This window comes from Bolinopsis microptera, chromosome 8 (assembly GCF_026151205.1).
Source record: "Bolinopsis microptera isolate Bmic1 chromosome 8, MBARI_Bmic_1.0, whole genome shotgun sequence".
NCBI lineage: Eukaryota > Metazoa > Ctenophora > Tentaculata > Lobata > Bolinopsidae > Bolinopsis > Bolinopsis microptera.
In genome coordinates, this window is record NC_087079.1 from 10,302,645 (window position 1) to 10,318,642 (window position 15,998).

The 15,998-nt window shown below is 35.3% G+C and overlaps 3 protein-coding genes across 3 annotated transcripts; 1 reads left to right on the forward strand and 2 right to left on the reverse strand.

The window, feature by feature from the left end:
- Positions 1-33: 33 nt before the first annotated feature.
- LOC134819625 (NADPH azoreductase-like) lies at positions 34-11,483 on the reverse strand. The gene is made up of 5 exons (XM_063829651.1): positions 11,413-11,483; positions 11,092-11,209; positions 10,746-10,902; positions 10,436-10,576; positions 34-596 (listed from the first exon to the last, which is right to left on the reverse strand). The coding sequence occupies exons 2-5, from the start codon at positions 11,155-11,157 to the stop codon at positions 475-477; spliced, it is 486 nt and encodes a 161-aa protein (XP_063685721.1). The 5' UTR covers positions 11,158-11,209; positions 11,413-11,483; the 3' UTR covers positions 34-474.
- Positions 8,411-10,263, forward strand: LOC134820020 (allatostatin-A receptor-like). Its single transcript, XM_063830197.1, has 5 exons — positions 8,411-8,491; positions 8,627-8,725; positions 8,828-8,988; positions 9,185-9,368; positions 9,630-10,263. The coding sequence occupies exons 1-5, from the start codon at positions 8,417-8,419 to the stop codon at positions 10,062-10,064; spliced, it is 954 nt and encodes a 317-aa protein (XP_063686267.1). The 5' UTR covers positions 8,411-8,416; the 3' UTR covers positions 10,065-10,263.
- Positions 11,484-11,719: 236 nt separating the features above from the next.
- Positions 11,720-13,739, reverse strand: LOC134819259 (piercer of microtubule wall 1 protein-like). Its single transcript, XM_063829084.1, has 5 exons — positions 13,736-13,739; positions 12,906-12,947; positions 12,626-12,672; positions 12,291-12,362; positions 11,720-12,143 (listed from the first exon to the last, which is right to left on the reverse strand). Exons 2-5 carry the CDS (start codon positions 12,930-12,932, stop codon positions 11,999-12,001), a joined length of 291 nt encoding a protein of 96 aa, XP_063685154.1. The 5' UTR covers positions 12,933-12,947; positions 13,736-13,739; the 3' UTR covers positions 11,720-11,998.
- Between the last annotated feature and the right edge of the window lie 2,259 nt (positions 13,740-15,998).

Genomic DNA, 15,998 nt, shown 5'->3' on the forward strand with positions numbered 1-15,998 from the left:
ATATTTTCATGCAGACGAGAATAAAACTATTGACTGTTGTGTTTCTGTCATAGTAAAAGTTAGATCTGTTGGACAGAAGAAATGCAATATATCTCATGAATAGAATATGATATAAACTTCAATAATCAATATAACAAAAACATGACAACATTATAAAATCTTTCAGAGTCAAGTAGAGTCGTTCGATGTTCAGTCATGTAAAGGATACATTCTTAAAACAGAAGTCAAACAATTCAACATAATGGACAATATCATGAAGGTTTAAATAACTTATGGGTCAAAAGTGCGACATCATAAAAATACAAGAAAATTTCAGCGGATCAATCAATCATATAATGTATAATCTCAAATAAAACTATAAATTTTGAATCATAAACTATCGAATTTTATAAAATGCATTTAATCTAAAATATTATCTCTGCTTCAAATACAACAGGTATGGTATCAATGTTTGATATAGTCTCTTAGGAGTTTTTAAGAGCTGATGCTTGGGAGGCCGTGCGTTTGCTTGTGATTCTTGATAGCTTGAGCGTACCAAGTAGTTTCAGCAACCATCCGGTCTATGTAGTCAACCATATTCTTGTCGATACAGGACCCTGGAATAGGTATGATTTATAATATTCAATCAGTTAATCTCGTACCTTAGCCAGCTCTCACCCACTTGCCATAGTAGGGCTTGACAACAAGATTCGGACGCGCCCCAAAGACTAAATATTTCCCGATTCTAGCCAAAGCTACATTCTGAAGTATGTCTCCTCTCCGTAGTACAGGATGGAAAAGATTTAAACAATCAGTAGCTTTAGAATATACAACCAGTGGTCTAATTTGAGTGGTAAGGAGCAGTTTATTCACTTTGTTGTTTATTAATGAACCAGTTCTGTACGAGCTGTTTAGCTAGATGGCGTTTACTAGTGAGATAAGGGTATTATATTCAGTTAATATTTACTTTTAATTATACAAAGCAAATAATAAATTAGGGTATTATATTCAGTATTAATTCGGATATCATCTCTATGTAATCAAGACCGACCTAGTTTAAATAAATCCTAGCCACAATTATATTCGCTTTATTGTTTAAATACACGTGCACAGTAAAATGATCAGAGTTCATTTGGATATCGTCTGTTTAAATCACGAACTGATCCCTACAATAGGTGCTGTCCACTAATCACCACCTAATGTACACGTGACTAGTCACTAGGTTGGTACTTGTAATATGGAGCACTTAAAAGGATCCACAAAATATGGTCACTTGATGGGGATACAGCTTTTTTAACGGACACTATCGCAGAGGTCTTGCCTTGTTGCTTCAAATATGCTGTTTAGTATTCCATAAAAAATCAGACGTGTTGATAGTTGCCATGACTACTGCGGTAAAAGTGATTTTTGTTATATTAGCATGTATTAGTAATTGCTACGATATAATTTGTCGTTGAAAAATGTATTGAAGGCTACCATTACAGGCTACAGCAGAACGGTGTTTAAAAGCATACTGTATATTTTGAAAAAATTAGAAAAATTAAACCCAAGCTGTCCAATTTTAACATACTGCATTCAAGGAGCCAGCATAACACAGAATACCATAATTACCACTATAATGTTCGTTAATGACCCCGACTTGACGACGGCAGCTTTCTCACTATTGTTAACTTTAACACTTAACTTTACTGAGACATTGTTAAACTTGCTTCAGGTGGAGGAAATTGGATTATAAATCAGATGATTATAAATTCATATCCTGAACTTCATGATACAATGCATGCTCCACAGTAAGGACGAAGGGTGTATAACCTTTCAGTACCTTGAGTGTGCATTTAATTAAAGTAAAGTCGCTCTATATAGCAGGCCAGAGGTAACCTGTCTCTACTATATGTAGATTATCTGGTAGGGTTAATATAGCCTTTTGGAACTTATAACTGTCAAGAACTAATAACTGTCAAGAGCAACCTTATCTTTGCGTCAGTTTTGTAATTCAGCTCTGTAATTCATCTGCCTAATTTTCATGCAGAATATCGACTACGTGGGCCAAGCTTGATGGATTCTGTAAATGTTTAATTGATTCGGTAATTGATTCATTTCCGTTATGGACAGAGAATGATTGATCAAATTTATAATTTAGTATGTTTTGTTGTAAAAATGGCTTTAAAATGTTTTTCGGTGATCGCACTATCGCAGGTTAAGATTTACTATATAGTCATAGTTGAAAGCATTTCTGCGTTAAGAACCTTTTTTGATCGGATCGATTTTTATGTGAATTTTGATTGGCTGACCTCAATGATAATATCTAAAAAACCGCTTATGATTGATAAAATGTATTTAGTATTTTTTGTTGTAAAAACGGCTTTAAAACTTTTTTCAGTGATCGCACTATCGCAGGTTAAAATTTATTATAGTCATAGTTGAAAGCATTTCTGCGCTAGGATCCTTTTTTTACCATAGAATCGATCGAATCGATTTTTATGTGGATTTTGATTGGCTGACCTCAATGATAATATCTAAAAAACCGCTTATTTTAAATCGGCGCACTTTCATTAGCCACAAATAAAAGTAAGTTACTTATTTAAAGCATACGTCTGCTCCAAAATGAGCATATATAATCGTAATTATTTTTTAACATACTACAGTTATTTTATGCCTGGTCTGTGGTCTCCACTCTCCATACAATTCTTAGCTAAACCATCAGACTTATTCCCAAAAGAATACTAGAGTTCGTTTAATAAGTTAGAAAGGTCGAGAGTATCCAGCGCCACAGAAGATTTAAACCGTCACGTTCAAAAGCCCGCTATCTGTTTGACTATCACTCAATAATAGGTCCTGAAATTCCAGTAATCTGTACACTGTAGCACTGAACTCTGGTCACAACCAGCACCCTGACAGGCTGACATACAACTATAGTAAACACAGCCTAATATCGTGGTGCTTAAATATAATGGTTTAAGTTACAAAGCACTGAACTCCCTACAATTTCATTGGCTTATTTACTAAGATCGTTCAATGAAACTAATCAAATCTGGCTCCTCGCAGGTTCATAGAAACTTCATTCATTATAACTTCAATCTTAATGAGCTCTGAACTTTGCACAAAAATCCTTTAAGTACGAGATGAGATCATGACAGACCATCATTTGCCACGCGTTTTTAGCAATTCCACGCGTTTCTCCGCTACCCATAGCTTGTAATACTGCGACTCAGAGAGCATGGATTAGCCTGTTCAATGCCTTATTTTAGTTTAGTGAAAATGACAGTCGACTGCACTAATTTGACTATCATGGTAACTGACAAAGTCACTGGGTGGGCCGCGGGATTTGGCGGCCACCCAACAAGGCACATACTTTGGGCTGGGTGGTTGTTATTAGTTTATTACTTTTCATTTGTCACTTGTTATCACACTCTTCAGCGGTTTACGTCTAATTTCAAGTCTAGGAATATGAGTACGTTGATAACTTGGTGTGTGTTACAAGCGGTAATTAGTTATTCACGGGTCGGTATCTTTCACTTGAATGTGTTAACAGCTTCCCCGATTTTACGCATTATTCGAATTTTTTCATTGAATTTGCGTCCCGGATTTTCGTAATCTCGTTGGCAAAACATTAAAGTATTTATTCCATAAGTTGTTTAGACTGCAAGCTTTGCTGTATTTAGAGCATCTAGGACATCAGTTGTAACCGTTTATCGTGTTGATCATTATCCTAATTGTTGTAATTTATTATCAATACTTTCAAGTCAAGCACGTGATAAATCACTGAACTTGATTCTAAGATTTTCAGCTCATTGTCCATGCAAAGGGGAACGATGACAAATAACCACATTTAAACAGCTCACTATGAGCGATAACCACAGCTGCTTCTCTGTTATTAATAGCGTCACAATTTATAATCGGACTGCATATTTTCTGTGATTTTATTGTTGCCAAACATATTCTGCTTAATCAGTCGAAACAGAGTACATCTTTTTAGTCTCTAGTTCAAATAATTGCCGGGGCTGAAAGATCAGAGTTTTATGATTTATGATCGGTCGACGATTTTACGATGATCATTCAATTTGTCGCGGTCCCAAACCTCCAAAATATGACCTACCTCGCAAGTCTCAAGAGAACGGCAAAATTGCTCCAACTATAATAAATTCTGTAGAGTCAGACGGATACTAATGATTTTTGAAATGTCAAGTCACTAGTAAAACTAGTAATTAAAGTACGGAACCATTATTAAAAGAAAATGTATCATTTCTTTCAATGAGGGTTCCAGGTCGTTGGTGAGACTATAATCTGAAAACTTTACCCAAACTTGCTAAATTATAGAGAGTATTTGGCACTGTATATTGTTTAGTGTTATAGTGGCCTCATGTAACCTCATTTATCTTTTGACATAAGCTCATCTAATACTGGCCAAAAATACGTTTTTATGCTTCATCAGTTTCGTAGATCTTACTTGAAGATATTCTCATCACTGTCACCACATCGGCACTAGAAAGGAAAGTGCCCGCTAATAATACCAAGAGGTGCTGGAACCAGGTGCTGATGCGCTGGTATTTCTAAATTGTCATTTAGCACTTATAATGACGATAGCGCTGTATCATGATGCCCGATATTGATAGGAACGTGACTCTTCTCGTAAAATTAGTTATAATACAAATTGTAAAGTTACATCAATTTGGGGTTGCTGTTTTGTCTTTGACTTCTGCACTTGAGTTCTTTTACTGAACATTTTGACTCGTAATTTTATAACTTTTTCTAACCTATTTTCATTGTATTTTACTGTGTATGATCCAAATGACCCACCCACCCAAATGTTGGACAAGGTAAACGTGGGAACTGCTGTTTTTTCTTTTTCATATTAGTATCACCTTTTTCACCTTCCCTCACACAAATGCAGCTGGACTGTGAAAACATTGTACGAGCTCATTTTAATTGATTTAGCTGACCAAATAAACCAACTGATCCATGTCAAAACAAATGGGTTCGGCCGCTTGATATCTTTTGTCGCATAATGCATATACAGGATTAATAACAGAGATACCCGGGCTTTTGTACTGGAACGGTGGGCCGTGGGAACATATTTATATTTGTCTCACCAGTCACTGTGTAACCCCACGATAAGCAGCGATCTTTGGTACTTGTCACCTCTTCAAACCCTCGATGATTCAAATATTTCTGATAAAGATCTACTACGTGTATTGAATCTAATATTCCTATTGTCTTAATGTAGCGTGAAATATTTGATTCTTTTATTGAATATAATCCAACCAAATTTGATGACAATATCAAAATGCATATAAGAGATCTTGAATCTTTTGATATTTGATTAGAATATTTCTCAGGAGAAGATTTTGCATTGGATCTAAAGTATCCATTCTTAACAGTACCTCTTGCACGATTACAAAAGATCATAAGAATTCGATTATTAGTAACTTATTAGTACAAAGCGCCGCGAAAAACTGACTACTCCTAATTTTCAAAGGAATTGGAACGCAGTATGTGGATCTGTTTAAACCCATCGCAGTTTGCAGTAAATAGTTTTGTTTTCGCACCAGTTTTTAACTTCGTTAGTGTAGTTAGAACTAAATCAGTGTAGTTGCCTGCAATTATTGTACTCTGACTGTATACAATGGATTTCTCGGTTAACTTACTTCACACCATGGAAAAGGATATGAAGTTTGGGATTCTACAAGTGTTGAAGGCTGCTAACGTGTCTTCCACGATGGAACTCGATAAAAGCATTCTGATGAAGGTGGACAAGGACCCGCTTATAATATTTGTTAACAGTCTAGTGAATTTAGTTGAAAAGAATTTGGAACTATGCAAATTAGCCGCGAATAAAATAGATCAAATGAAATCAGAACTGATTGAGAATCAGAAAGAGCTCCTGAAAAAACAGCAGGATCAGATTGATTCAGTGCAGAAAACAGTTAAAACTGAAATCAAAAGCTGGGCGGATGTTGTAAAGAAGAACATAAATCAGACCAAACTGTTGACAACAAAAACAGTCAAGGAAGCCGTCAGAGCGGTTAACAATGAGGAAGAAAGATCCAGAAACTTCATAATCTATGGCTTGGAAGAAAGCGCAGAAGAAGAAGAGGAAGATTTACCAGCGATTGTTTGCGGAGTATACGACAGGACTGGGTTTTCTTGTCCTGCAGGCACCACAGATATTTACAGACTAGGAAAAAAGACACCCGACAAAACGCGTCCTATCAAGGTTGAGATGGAAACACTGGGAGATGTGCAGTTCATGCTGAAGAATGCCTACAAACTGAGAGCAGATGAGCATTTCAAATTAGTTTATTTAGCCCCGGACCGGACAAAAGAAGAAAGAAAAGCACATGGTAAACTTATCAGTGAGATGAAAGAACTGATCAAACGGGACTCAAGCAAGCACTACTTCATTCGTGATAATAAAGTGAAGTCTGTTGATAAGACCTTATCTACAGGCTGAATATGTTTTGTGTATTAAAAGTGTGTTTGGTTAATGATCAACCAGCATTTTTAATTCGATGCCAGATGTAGATATCTGCAGCTCATAATAAGTTTTCATATTATAGTACTAGTCTTGTCAACAAACTGAACAGCAAGGTCCTTTCATGACAAGTGAATTTTATTCTTTGTTATTGTAATATTATTATATATTATGACTGCTATACAATTTTTTTACTGACTGAAGTAAATTGTCAGTCAAACCCAAAAATAAAAGCGTCATTTTGTTCACAGCCGCACTGGCCCCTGATATCTAGAGCAATTTTACTGGGTGCTCCATTCGTGTGCTCCTATCCTGCGACAAAGATGTAATAATGCCAATGAATATATTAGAGCAATTTTCATTCTCATGCCAATTAATTGCATAAAGGTTAGAACAATCATACAGAGTATTATTGTCGAAGGATCTTTGTCGCATGATAGATCATACAAATTGCAGACGAATACAAAGTGCTTTTTCATGCTAATTTGATTAAGAATTGAACAAGAAAAGCAATATCAGCAAAGGTTGCGTTTGCACTAATCCCGACAATACGTATCACACATACGAATTTTGAGATGTGATCTAACTTAATCATTGTCACAATGATTCATTGTGGTGTTATTTTGTCGGAGAATGAATTCCTTTTCCTATTCATATGATGTTCCTGATTTGATGGTAAAAATGAACTGTTCATATCGGGGGGGGGGGGGGGGGCATACCAGTCCTATTGTCGACTATATAAGCAGTGAAATGAGGTTCAGATAGCTACATGTGTGATCGCTACCTGGTAAATATCTGTAAATACCTGTAATTTGATGACACCTGATACGTGCGAATAAAGGAGGAACCTTCTAGCTTTAACACGATTCGTTATGACCTTTACTTTGACAACGTAGTTAACAATGTTCCGATAATTTTCCGGTGGTAAGCGTAATTACAAATTAGGGTATTTAATATTCATGCCACTTAATGTTAACTTACAGCTCCAACGGTAATGTAACTTGCTAAGCTAGTAACGACTGCTATAAGGATAAAAGGTTAACTAAGTTTGATTATTTTCGTGTGCTTATTTCATCAAGTGGTAAGGTACTAAATCGAAAGTGAAAGTAATTTGAGTTCCTTGGCTCGTCACAACTCACGTCACCATTTCTTTACCTACTCGAGATTTCTGTTCTGTAAACCTTACTTACGGTCTTGGTGTCTTGTGAATTCACACATTCTAACAGCTAACTCAATAAAGTGCATGCTTCAAAATATCTAAAAGGGTCGCGTCGCGATCCTTAGTCCTCAAGAATAGCTAATAAGCTTCCCATTTATTTTAGCAGATCATGTTTCTGAAAAACCAATGTAAATGGTGAATATAATGTATATCCATCATCTAGTTCTCAGTTTTGACAATTTAGTCTCGAATATTCGTGTAGCAGGATATTGTTAATTTTTGCACGTGGACGATTAACTCTGATATTTTAAAATTTATTGCACCACGTGCAAGAATTAACAATATCCTGCTATACGAATATACGAGACTAAATTGATATATATCCAATCTTTCTGTGCTATTGCTGGGTTCCGAAACTTTTATTGGTTCCTTTCCCGGCTTACATGTCCAGGGTTTGAGCTTCTATTTTGTTGATACAATTGTTTAACTGGTATTTATTTGTATACGATGCCGTATGTCATTAAACAGATGATACTGGTATAGCATAAGTATTGAGTTACGCAGGATCAGTTTTTAACCTTAGATTGCCAAGATGTCAAGTAGATTCTTGATTATGCTCGAATTTGTAATGAGTACTAATATAAGCACTCATAAGTAATATAAGCACTCATGAGTACTAATATAAGCACTCATTAGTAAGGGCATTGTAAGGGTTCATGTTTTTTTAATAATACTATCCGATACAAAATTATATGTTATCTGCAAGAGTATAATATCATACTGTAACTGTAAGCAGGTGAGATTGGATGGCTGATCCATTTGATATCAAGGAAAATGTCTGTTTCAACGAGACGGAAGTGTGCTCTTTTCGTATCATTAACGTGAGTAGTAAAAACTGCTGAATTTGTATTTCAGATTAGGATGGTAAAAAATCACAAGCTCCTTAGCACTTTATTGTACAAGCAGAAAAAGCAGTGCTCCTGATTTCCTAACACAGTACATATATCTCATTACAGGGTTCGATACTAACGGTGATCGGTATTCTTGGTTTCTCAATGTCCAGCACAGTGCTCTATCTCTTAGTTTTCAATGTCATAAGACTTCCAGGCAATAAGGTAAGTCTGTTACAAATTACATTCTTTTCACGAATTTGTTAGATTTTTCTTAAATCTGGTATAAATTTGTATTATTATAACTCTGACCTGTCCCTGTTTCAGAACATATTTATAATAAACGTGTCCATGTTTGATGCGATGTTAGCTATAATTGGTACAATCAGAGGATTGGGTATCATATCTAAATCAGTTCTTGGAGTCGGAGATGACTTGGAGGCCTCGTCCTGGTGTCGCATCTTCACTATCATAGCTGCGCCGTTATGGTGAGTCATTAACTTTTGGTACGTTCCATCAGAAAATCTTAAAACCATTAATGTTTCTCAAGCTTAAGAGAAGCGTGAACTGAAGCTATTCTAAAGAAATTTGAGTTCACTTCAATGAGGATAGTTTATAAAGAGAATCATGATGACGTTTACAACCAGTAACACATAATTGAAATGTATTCAACAATATTTATAGGGAAAGTTTAATAATCTCGCTTCTCCCGCTCACTCTGGACCGCTTTGTGGCGATAGTCTTCCCCACAAGATACAAGAGGTTAATGACAGATCGATCAAGCCTTGCTCTGGTTGTTGCTTCCTGGGTGCCACTGATCATTTTAAATCTTCACGATATCCTTTCCTTCAGATTAGGAAAATTACAGGTAAGTTACTGTTATTGTTAATCTCAGAATACCTTGTCACATGATAGACCTTTGACAGTTGTTTTTGTCTTACAGCACTAAATCAAAACTTAATAAACCACATCAATCATGATTATAACCATCACGATCGTTCTACCTAAAAGTCGCAAGTCGGAGTCAAAAGACACAATCTATATTTCAATAATTAATAATTAAATTAATGATAAAGATAAAAATAAAGAATTAAATTAATAATTAAATAAATGCCATCTCATATTTCAGATTGACTATTTCCACCCCTACAACCGCTGCGCGTACTACAACCCCTGGAAACAACAGCAATCCCTCTTTCTGGGCCTGCCCTTCCTTCTTATCTTAGTGATGTATATCATCATGGTAACTGTTATCATCAAGAACAAAATCAAAGCTACCAAACTAATCCTCACCACCTCTGTCATCATTGTAACTAGTCTCCTTACCACCCAACCCTTCTTGTTGATGTCAAGTTTTGGAGTTCAGATGTCGTATGAAACTTCTCAGATACTCACTGTAACTTGTTATTATTTGAATGGTATTGTCAATCCAATAATTTACTTGTGCTGTAATACGAGAGTTCAGAAACAGTTTGTTGCTAAAGCTTCAAGGCACAGATCAGAGGAGTCCAGTGGCAATGTTATGAGCTTCAGTTTGTCTTTTAAAAACAAGACAAACAGTTGAATTGAGTTGTTACAATAGAATTGTCACTTATAAGTTAGGTCGTATTGTTCTATCATTTTTATTAGGTTCTAAATTCTTTGCTTCTTGGATCGCATCAGTTGTGGGCACGTTTTAATTCTAGCTCATTTCGAGATCGAATGTCAAATGATTATTATATTCGTACGCTAGCAGAAGAGTTATTCCATGCCATGGTTAAGTTAGTTCCGTTATCTATGAATCATTGTCATATTCTGTTGATTTCAATATCTATTATCTAAGATATGAATTTCAATACGCTATAATTTATATATAATGAAATGCATGGTTAAAGGGAAAAAAATAGTTTGTTAAATAAATAATTCTCTCCGCCTCGTAAAGAATAACAAACTTACCGTTCTCATCAAACTTCTTGTTAACAAAGTCTACTTTGACGGAGGCCGGAACAGTAAACATACCAATGTCCGTGACCATGGCTTTTAAAGGTGTTTGTACTCTTAGTCCACCTCCAGAGCCCATACTGTACGTGACTAACCCTATCATTAGAATTAGTATTAGAATTAATTTAAACTATTTACCAGAGACTGTTATCAGACTGTGCATGTGGGTGATGTACATAATCAAAACCATTTGCGTGGAACACACTGAGATTTTAATATTGAATTATATGTTATGCTTTTAACATTACATAACTTCCGCACATACCGATAGGTCTGTGTTTGAACGAAGCAGGTGGAAAGTGATCGAGCATGTTGGCCAAAGCAGGCGGTATAGCACAGTTGTATTCTGCTGAACATGCTATGAAACCATCAGCTTGCTCAATTTCCTTTTTCCGGTCCATCATCCATTGTGGTACAGTACTCTAAATCAGATACCTGTGTTTAGTGGTGGGCTACATTCGTGTGCAGTAAAATTTTAGTTGTAAAAACAGATTATGAATGAAAACTAAGTCTGTCTTTCATTAAAAACACGAAATTTTCGCTAAAATTGATTACATATTTCGTGGGAAAGGAGTGGTCACGGTAGAGGTATGTATGAGATTTTACCGTACCTTGTCTTTTATCATCTGAATAGGTTGTTGTAATAAAGGGAAGTTGAGAACTTTAGGATCCCACATTGACACCTCGTGACCTGCACTCTCCACACGTGACTTTATCACTGCTCCAACTCTAGGTACCATTATAATTTATAGGATACTTGTAGCAAACTTACAGTGGGATATGTCAGGTAAGAATTAAATGCTGATTCGAAAGCTAGATCATGACAAATTCGTAAGAAACAAGAATTTCCCCGGGCCGCGGTTATACCAAACCCTATCGAATTTCTATATTTTCTCTCTCCTAAATCAAGATATTCAATAAATGATACTGACCTGTCACCCCAAGATCCATTACCAGTGAAGCTGGGACCAATTCTAGTAGAAGACAAGAACACTATAAATCTCATCCTAGGGAGTGGCGATTAGTGTGGTAGTTTAATTGATTGATTAATCTAATTGAAAATAATTTTTGAAATGTTGTTAAATTAAAATATCGATTGACACAATTCCAGCAAATCAATATTTCAGTAAATCAATATTTCAAGCTTTAAAATACCATAGTGCAGTGTTATGATCGTAATCTCTTCGATCAATATTTAAGCTCAAACCAATATATTCGTAATCAATGAAACAGCATTAATAATAAGGGTTTGATAAATTAATGAATGATTAAACTTAAATAAGTATATATGATAAGCATATGTACATCTGTAAATATCTTTATACACTTTACAATGTGATAAACTGATTTAATAAAAATATCTGATCTGACCAAACTTGAAATCAACTGAATAAATATTTTAAGCCGAAAGAAAGTATTACCGTATTAATTAACAGTTCGAACAAACTATGCACTTAAAGTACTAACGTACACACAACACTTGTATCCTGTGAACACTTCAACACATCACTATGTAATTTACACAGGAGATTTGTCCAGGGCAGTGTTAAGCCCATGGTACTCGTAGTTGCCCGCAGCAGCCATGTGCGATGTAAACTTGTTACCTCGGCCGTGGAACTGGTTAGGCATGGTGTGGATTGAGGGAGCTGTTCCTCCGTAGGTGCTGGTAATAAGAGGAAATAGTTAGCATGTTTTATTATAAATACCTTGAAGTTCTGATAAAAATTTCCGTTTTAAGCCTAGGTCCATGTTTTTAGCTACGTCACTTTCATATAATACGGATCTAGTGCTAACAATTAGTTCTGCCAACCTGCTAGAAGTACGGTAGACAGGATGAAGAGGCTTCTCTTCGTAACCTTTTAGAACCGAGGGATCATTAAACCTGTGAAATTGTAACAGTTAATTATTACTTTTAATTAGTTAAATGGTTAATTAGTTAATTAGTTAATTAGTTAGTTTCCAGTTAGTTATTCCTTTTAAGTTTTATCTTCAGGTCAAAGACTCTTTATTAGTTTTAACATGATCTTACAGGCTGCAATTTAAGGATAAAATCTCATTTTAAGCATTTGTATGCTGTTATTATATTATCCTGTCCATGAAGCCATGATAAACATGTTGATATTGTTTTAGATGGGCACTGATTACCTTTCAGGAAGTTTGGTCAAAGTCTTGTACACGTCAGACGTTTTTGCCTGAAAAGTAAACTTCATGTAGGAATTGATCACAATGATTCTCATTATTTTTGAATGATTTTTCAAAATTCAGGATCAAGTATAGGCTTGGGGTTATTAGGGAGGTGATTTTGGATTCTACTCGATTGGTCCCTGGTAAAGCTAATTGAAATCGCCTGTTAGATTACAGTATACTTTTTGATTATAAAAAACGATGATTGCATTGGTTAATATTCCGTAATGCTTGAACTCACATTGTCGGTTTTGGGTGCCTCAGCCATGCTTGCTTGTATCCTAGAGCGATACAATTAGATTTATGAATTTAGCATTGATTGAATAGACTAAAAGTTCGAAAATAGTATCAGACAAAATAAGGGAAATCAATTTTAGATATGAAAGCAATGAAACAAGTAGAAACCAACAGTTAAGTATTGAGTAAAATCATAAAAAGCAGTAAAAGAAGTAAGAAAACATTCATTGATTTTTGAAACACAGTAAAAATCAAATGGAATATGTTAAATTAACACTGTTGAGTGAATGTGTGCTGTGGAATCAGAATATTATTTGTTTAGTGTCCACAATCCCTTGTAAGTCATTAATCGTTTTTGCAGATTTCAGATTTTGTCTTGCATGTCAAACATTGCATAATTTTACGAAAGTTTAAATTTAACCAGTTAGATTCTAAAAGCCGCTGTCTACCGATGAGCAACACATGTGTTACTGTTTGTGTGTAGCACATCTAAAATAAAAATGGCTTAAAGCCTCTTTTATATCACAAATGTTTTTTATTAATTAAGAAACACAGCTGCGATAAATTTTCAGCAATAGAAAGAGAATCAGTTTTGTAATTTAAAATTTGATGACTCGACTTAATATCATAAGAGGGCTCTGCACTATAGACTAAGGGTTGAATCGTTTTTATTGGCTTTGTAATTTCTTTCCCTTTTCCTGTAAATATATGTCATTATAAACAATTATTGACAATTATAAAAATTTTCTTTGCGTGTGCCTTTCAGCCACCTACTTTGCTGTTCTTGCTTATGCACTCACCCACTCCTCAGTGGGGTGTTTAATTGCAATGTTCCAAATTATTTTTATAAATGTTCCAATGTTGTGGTGACATATGAAACTTAATGCTAGAACAAAGAACTAAAAGGGGGATTTTCAATGAACCTACCTTCTTCTGGGGGTAACTGAATCACTCTAAGGTGAGGTATCAATCTCTGTTCTTCCTCCTGCAAAAATTGTCCAAAATATAAATAATCATGCGCTTATACTTATGACTCTGTTGAAAATATTTGAAATACCAACCTAATTATGTCATAACTCTAAATAAAATTATCGAGAAAAGACACTATGACTGTTATAACCTGCTCTTGAAGAAGAATAAAAATGTTTTCATTCTCTCTGAATTTCTCAGGAGGATCTCCTCTGATTTTACACACATTGTGACATATGTCGTCTATCCAGTTAAAAAACTCATATGATGAGTCCTCTTTTCTGAAATCATGGTCATTGGCATCAACAAAAATGTAGATTACATAATACGAAAGTCAGAGAAATAAGTTAATAAACAACAGTTGCAGTGCTCAAACAGAAATATTCACTTAAAAATAAGAAAAACCTAAAAATATGAACTAGATATTATCATTTTAACACTTACTGGAAACGAAAAGTAATTGAAGACTTCAAAAGATTAACCTCCAACCTCCTGAACGGCGGATAAACGTTTTGCCATCTATACTGGCCAAACCTTTTATGTTCAGGTTTAGAGACTAATTTATAATGAAGATTCAGCAGTGTCTCCATCATCAATTCAACCCAAAATTCAGACTGTTCGTTATTGATAGCAAGAATAACCTTATCATTGCCATTTGGATGACTTGTGAACTCGGTCACATCAGAAATGACGTCAAATATCCTTAGTTTTGCAAAGAGCTCTTTTGTACTGTATGCAAACTTTACTTCCATTCTAAAAGAGGTTTAAAATAAGTTTGTGTTAGATACCCAGTTTGTGTTAGATACGATACCCAGTTTGTGTTAGATACGACATTATTGTCGTATGTACAAAACCTGTAAAACAAGTTTAATTATGGTTAGGGCACAGCCTGTCAAAAACCCTTTTCGCGACACCGCCTGAAGGTGACTTCATAATAACGGATCAACGTGGAATCAAACGTTAATAAGCTTGCAGCTTCCGATGTCAATGTATCCATCCTAGTGTCGCATGCTTGAACTGGTTTTGGACCTCTTCATGCTTTCAATTAATTTATTATTGTTATTTAGTATTATGAGCTGATGTGTACATATACATACGGTATCTAAAAATTAAGCGTATAGCGAGCATATTTAAACAATTTTCAAGCAATAATGTATTGCAAGCAGCTTCAACTTAAATAACGCATAAAAATCATTTAACTTAAAACTAAAATTTTATTGGAATATAGGGAAAACTAAAATAAAATTAATGTCAGACCCGTCGCCACTCTCAGCAGTCAACCAGGGCTCATAAAAGCTTAACAGCGCCTGGGTCCGTTCACCAACTGTGCTAATGTGAGTGGCGGTGTGGTAAGACCCATTTTTAACAGCGTGAATATTTATTAAATACAAGCGCGCTAGCTGCTAGCATACTTGTTTCATTTAATTTTAAATCAAATTTATTCGGATATATATTTATTGATTATGTATTCAATTGGTGATAAATAATAAAATTGTCTTTTCTCAAAAAAAATTGTCTTTTCTCAAAATACTTTATTACATAACAAAATAACTTTGAATTCAACCAATTCCAAATAAATACCTAATGAATAACGATTATAAATACCTACCGATTGGACGGTAGTCTGCTGCCACTAATCCGCAACTCTCCGCTCCAATCGGTTAATCCACCATTTTTTTTGACGGAGGAGGAGCCTAGTTAATCCGTCTGCATCGCTTAATCGAGTTAAAAATTTAGCCAATAACAAACTAAATTACATGTTATACTGATATCAGACGTAGAGTTTATAACATACAAATTCTAAATTTTTGACGGCTGACGATGGTAAGTCGCTACGTTTAACTCGGGACTTTTATAGTTTTAAGTCTTGGAGCTCAAAATGTCTCGTGCTGTGGGCCGTATAAACGGCGCACACCACCGCCCCGCCTTACTGCTTACATTACTTCATGGTTGCAGGGCGGAGCCGGTGCCGTTTGTCTCGGCCTCGAGTGGCGAGTGCTTGCCCATCGAATACACGATTGAAACACTAATTATTTACTGGCATTCTACAGTTTCCAAAACGAAGTACGAAGGTATATTAACTTTGAGCTTTGTTTTGGCGACTGCTTCATCGATGGGCGAGTAGGTA

Excerpts from the sequence above, each read along its gene's own strand:
- LOC134820020 (XM_063830197.1), top strand. The coding sequence starts at position 8,417 with ATGGCTGATCCATTTGATATCAAGGAAAATGTCTGTTTCAACGAGACG. Across the intron at positions 8,492-8,626 it reads GCTCTTTTCGTATCATTAAC|GGTTCGATACTAACGGTGAT; the intron begins GTGAGTAGTAAA and ends ATCTCATTACAG. Across the intron at positions 9,369-9,629 it reads TCAGATTAGGAAAATTACAG|ATTGACTATTTCCACCCCTA; the intron begins GTAAGTTACTGT and ends CTCATATTTCAG.
- LOC134819625 (XM_063829651.1), bottom strand. The coding sequence starts at position 11,157 with ATGTGGGATCCTAAAGTTCTCAACTTCCCTTTATTACAACAACCTATT. Across the intron at positions 10,577-10,745 it reads GTTCAAACACAGACCTATCG|GGTTAGTCACGTACAGTATG; the intron begins GTATGTGCGGAA and ends TTCTAATGATAG. Across the intron at positions 597-10,435 it reads CAAGAAGTTTGATGAGAACG|GGTCCTGTATCGACAAGAAT; the intron begins GTAAGTTTGTTA and ends TACCTATTCCAG.
- LOC134819259 (XM_063829084.1), bottom strand. The coding sequence starts at position 12,932 with ATGGCTGAGGCACCCAAAACCGACAAT. Across the intron at positions 12,673-12,905 it reads AGGCACCCAAAACCGACAAT|GCAAAAACGTCTGACGTGTA; the intron begins GTGAGTTCAAGC and ends TTTACTTTTCAG. Across the intron at positions 12,363-12,625 it reads TTGACCAAACTTCCTGAAAG|GTTTAATGATCCCTCGGTTC; the intron begins GTAATCAGTGCC and ends ACAATTTCACAG.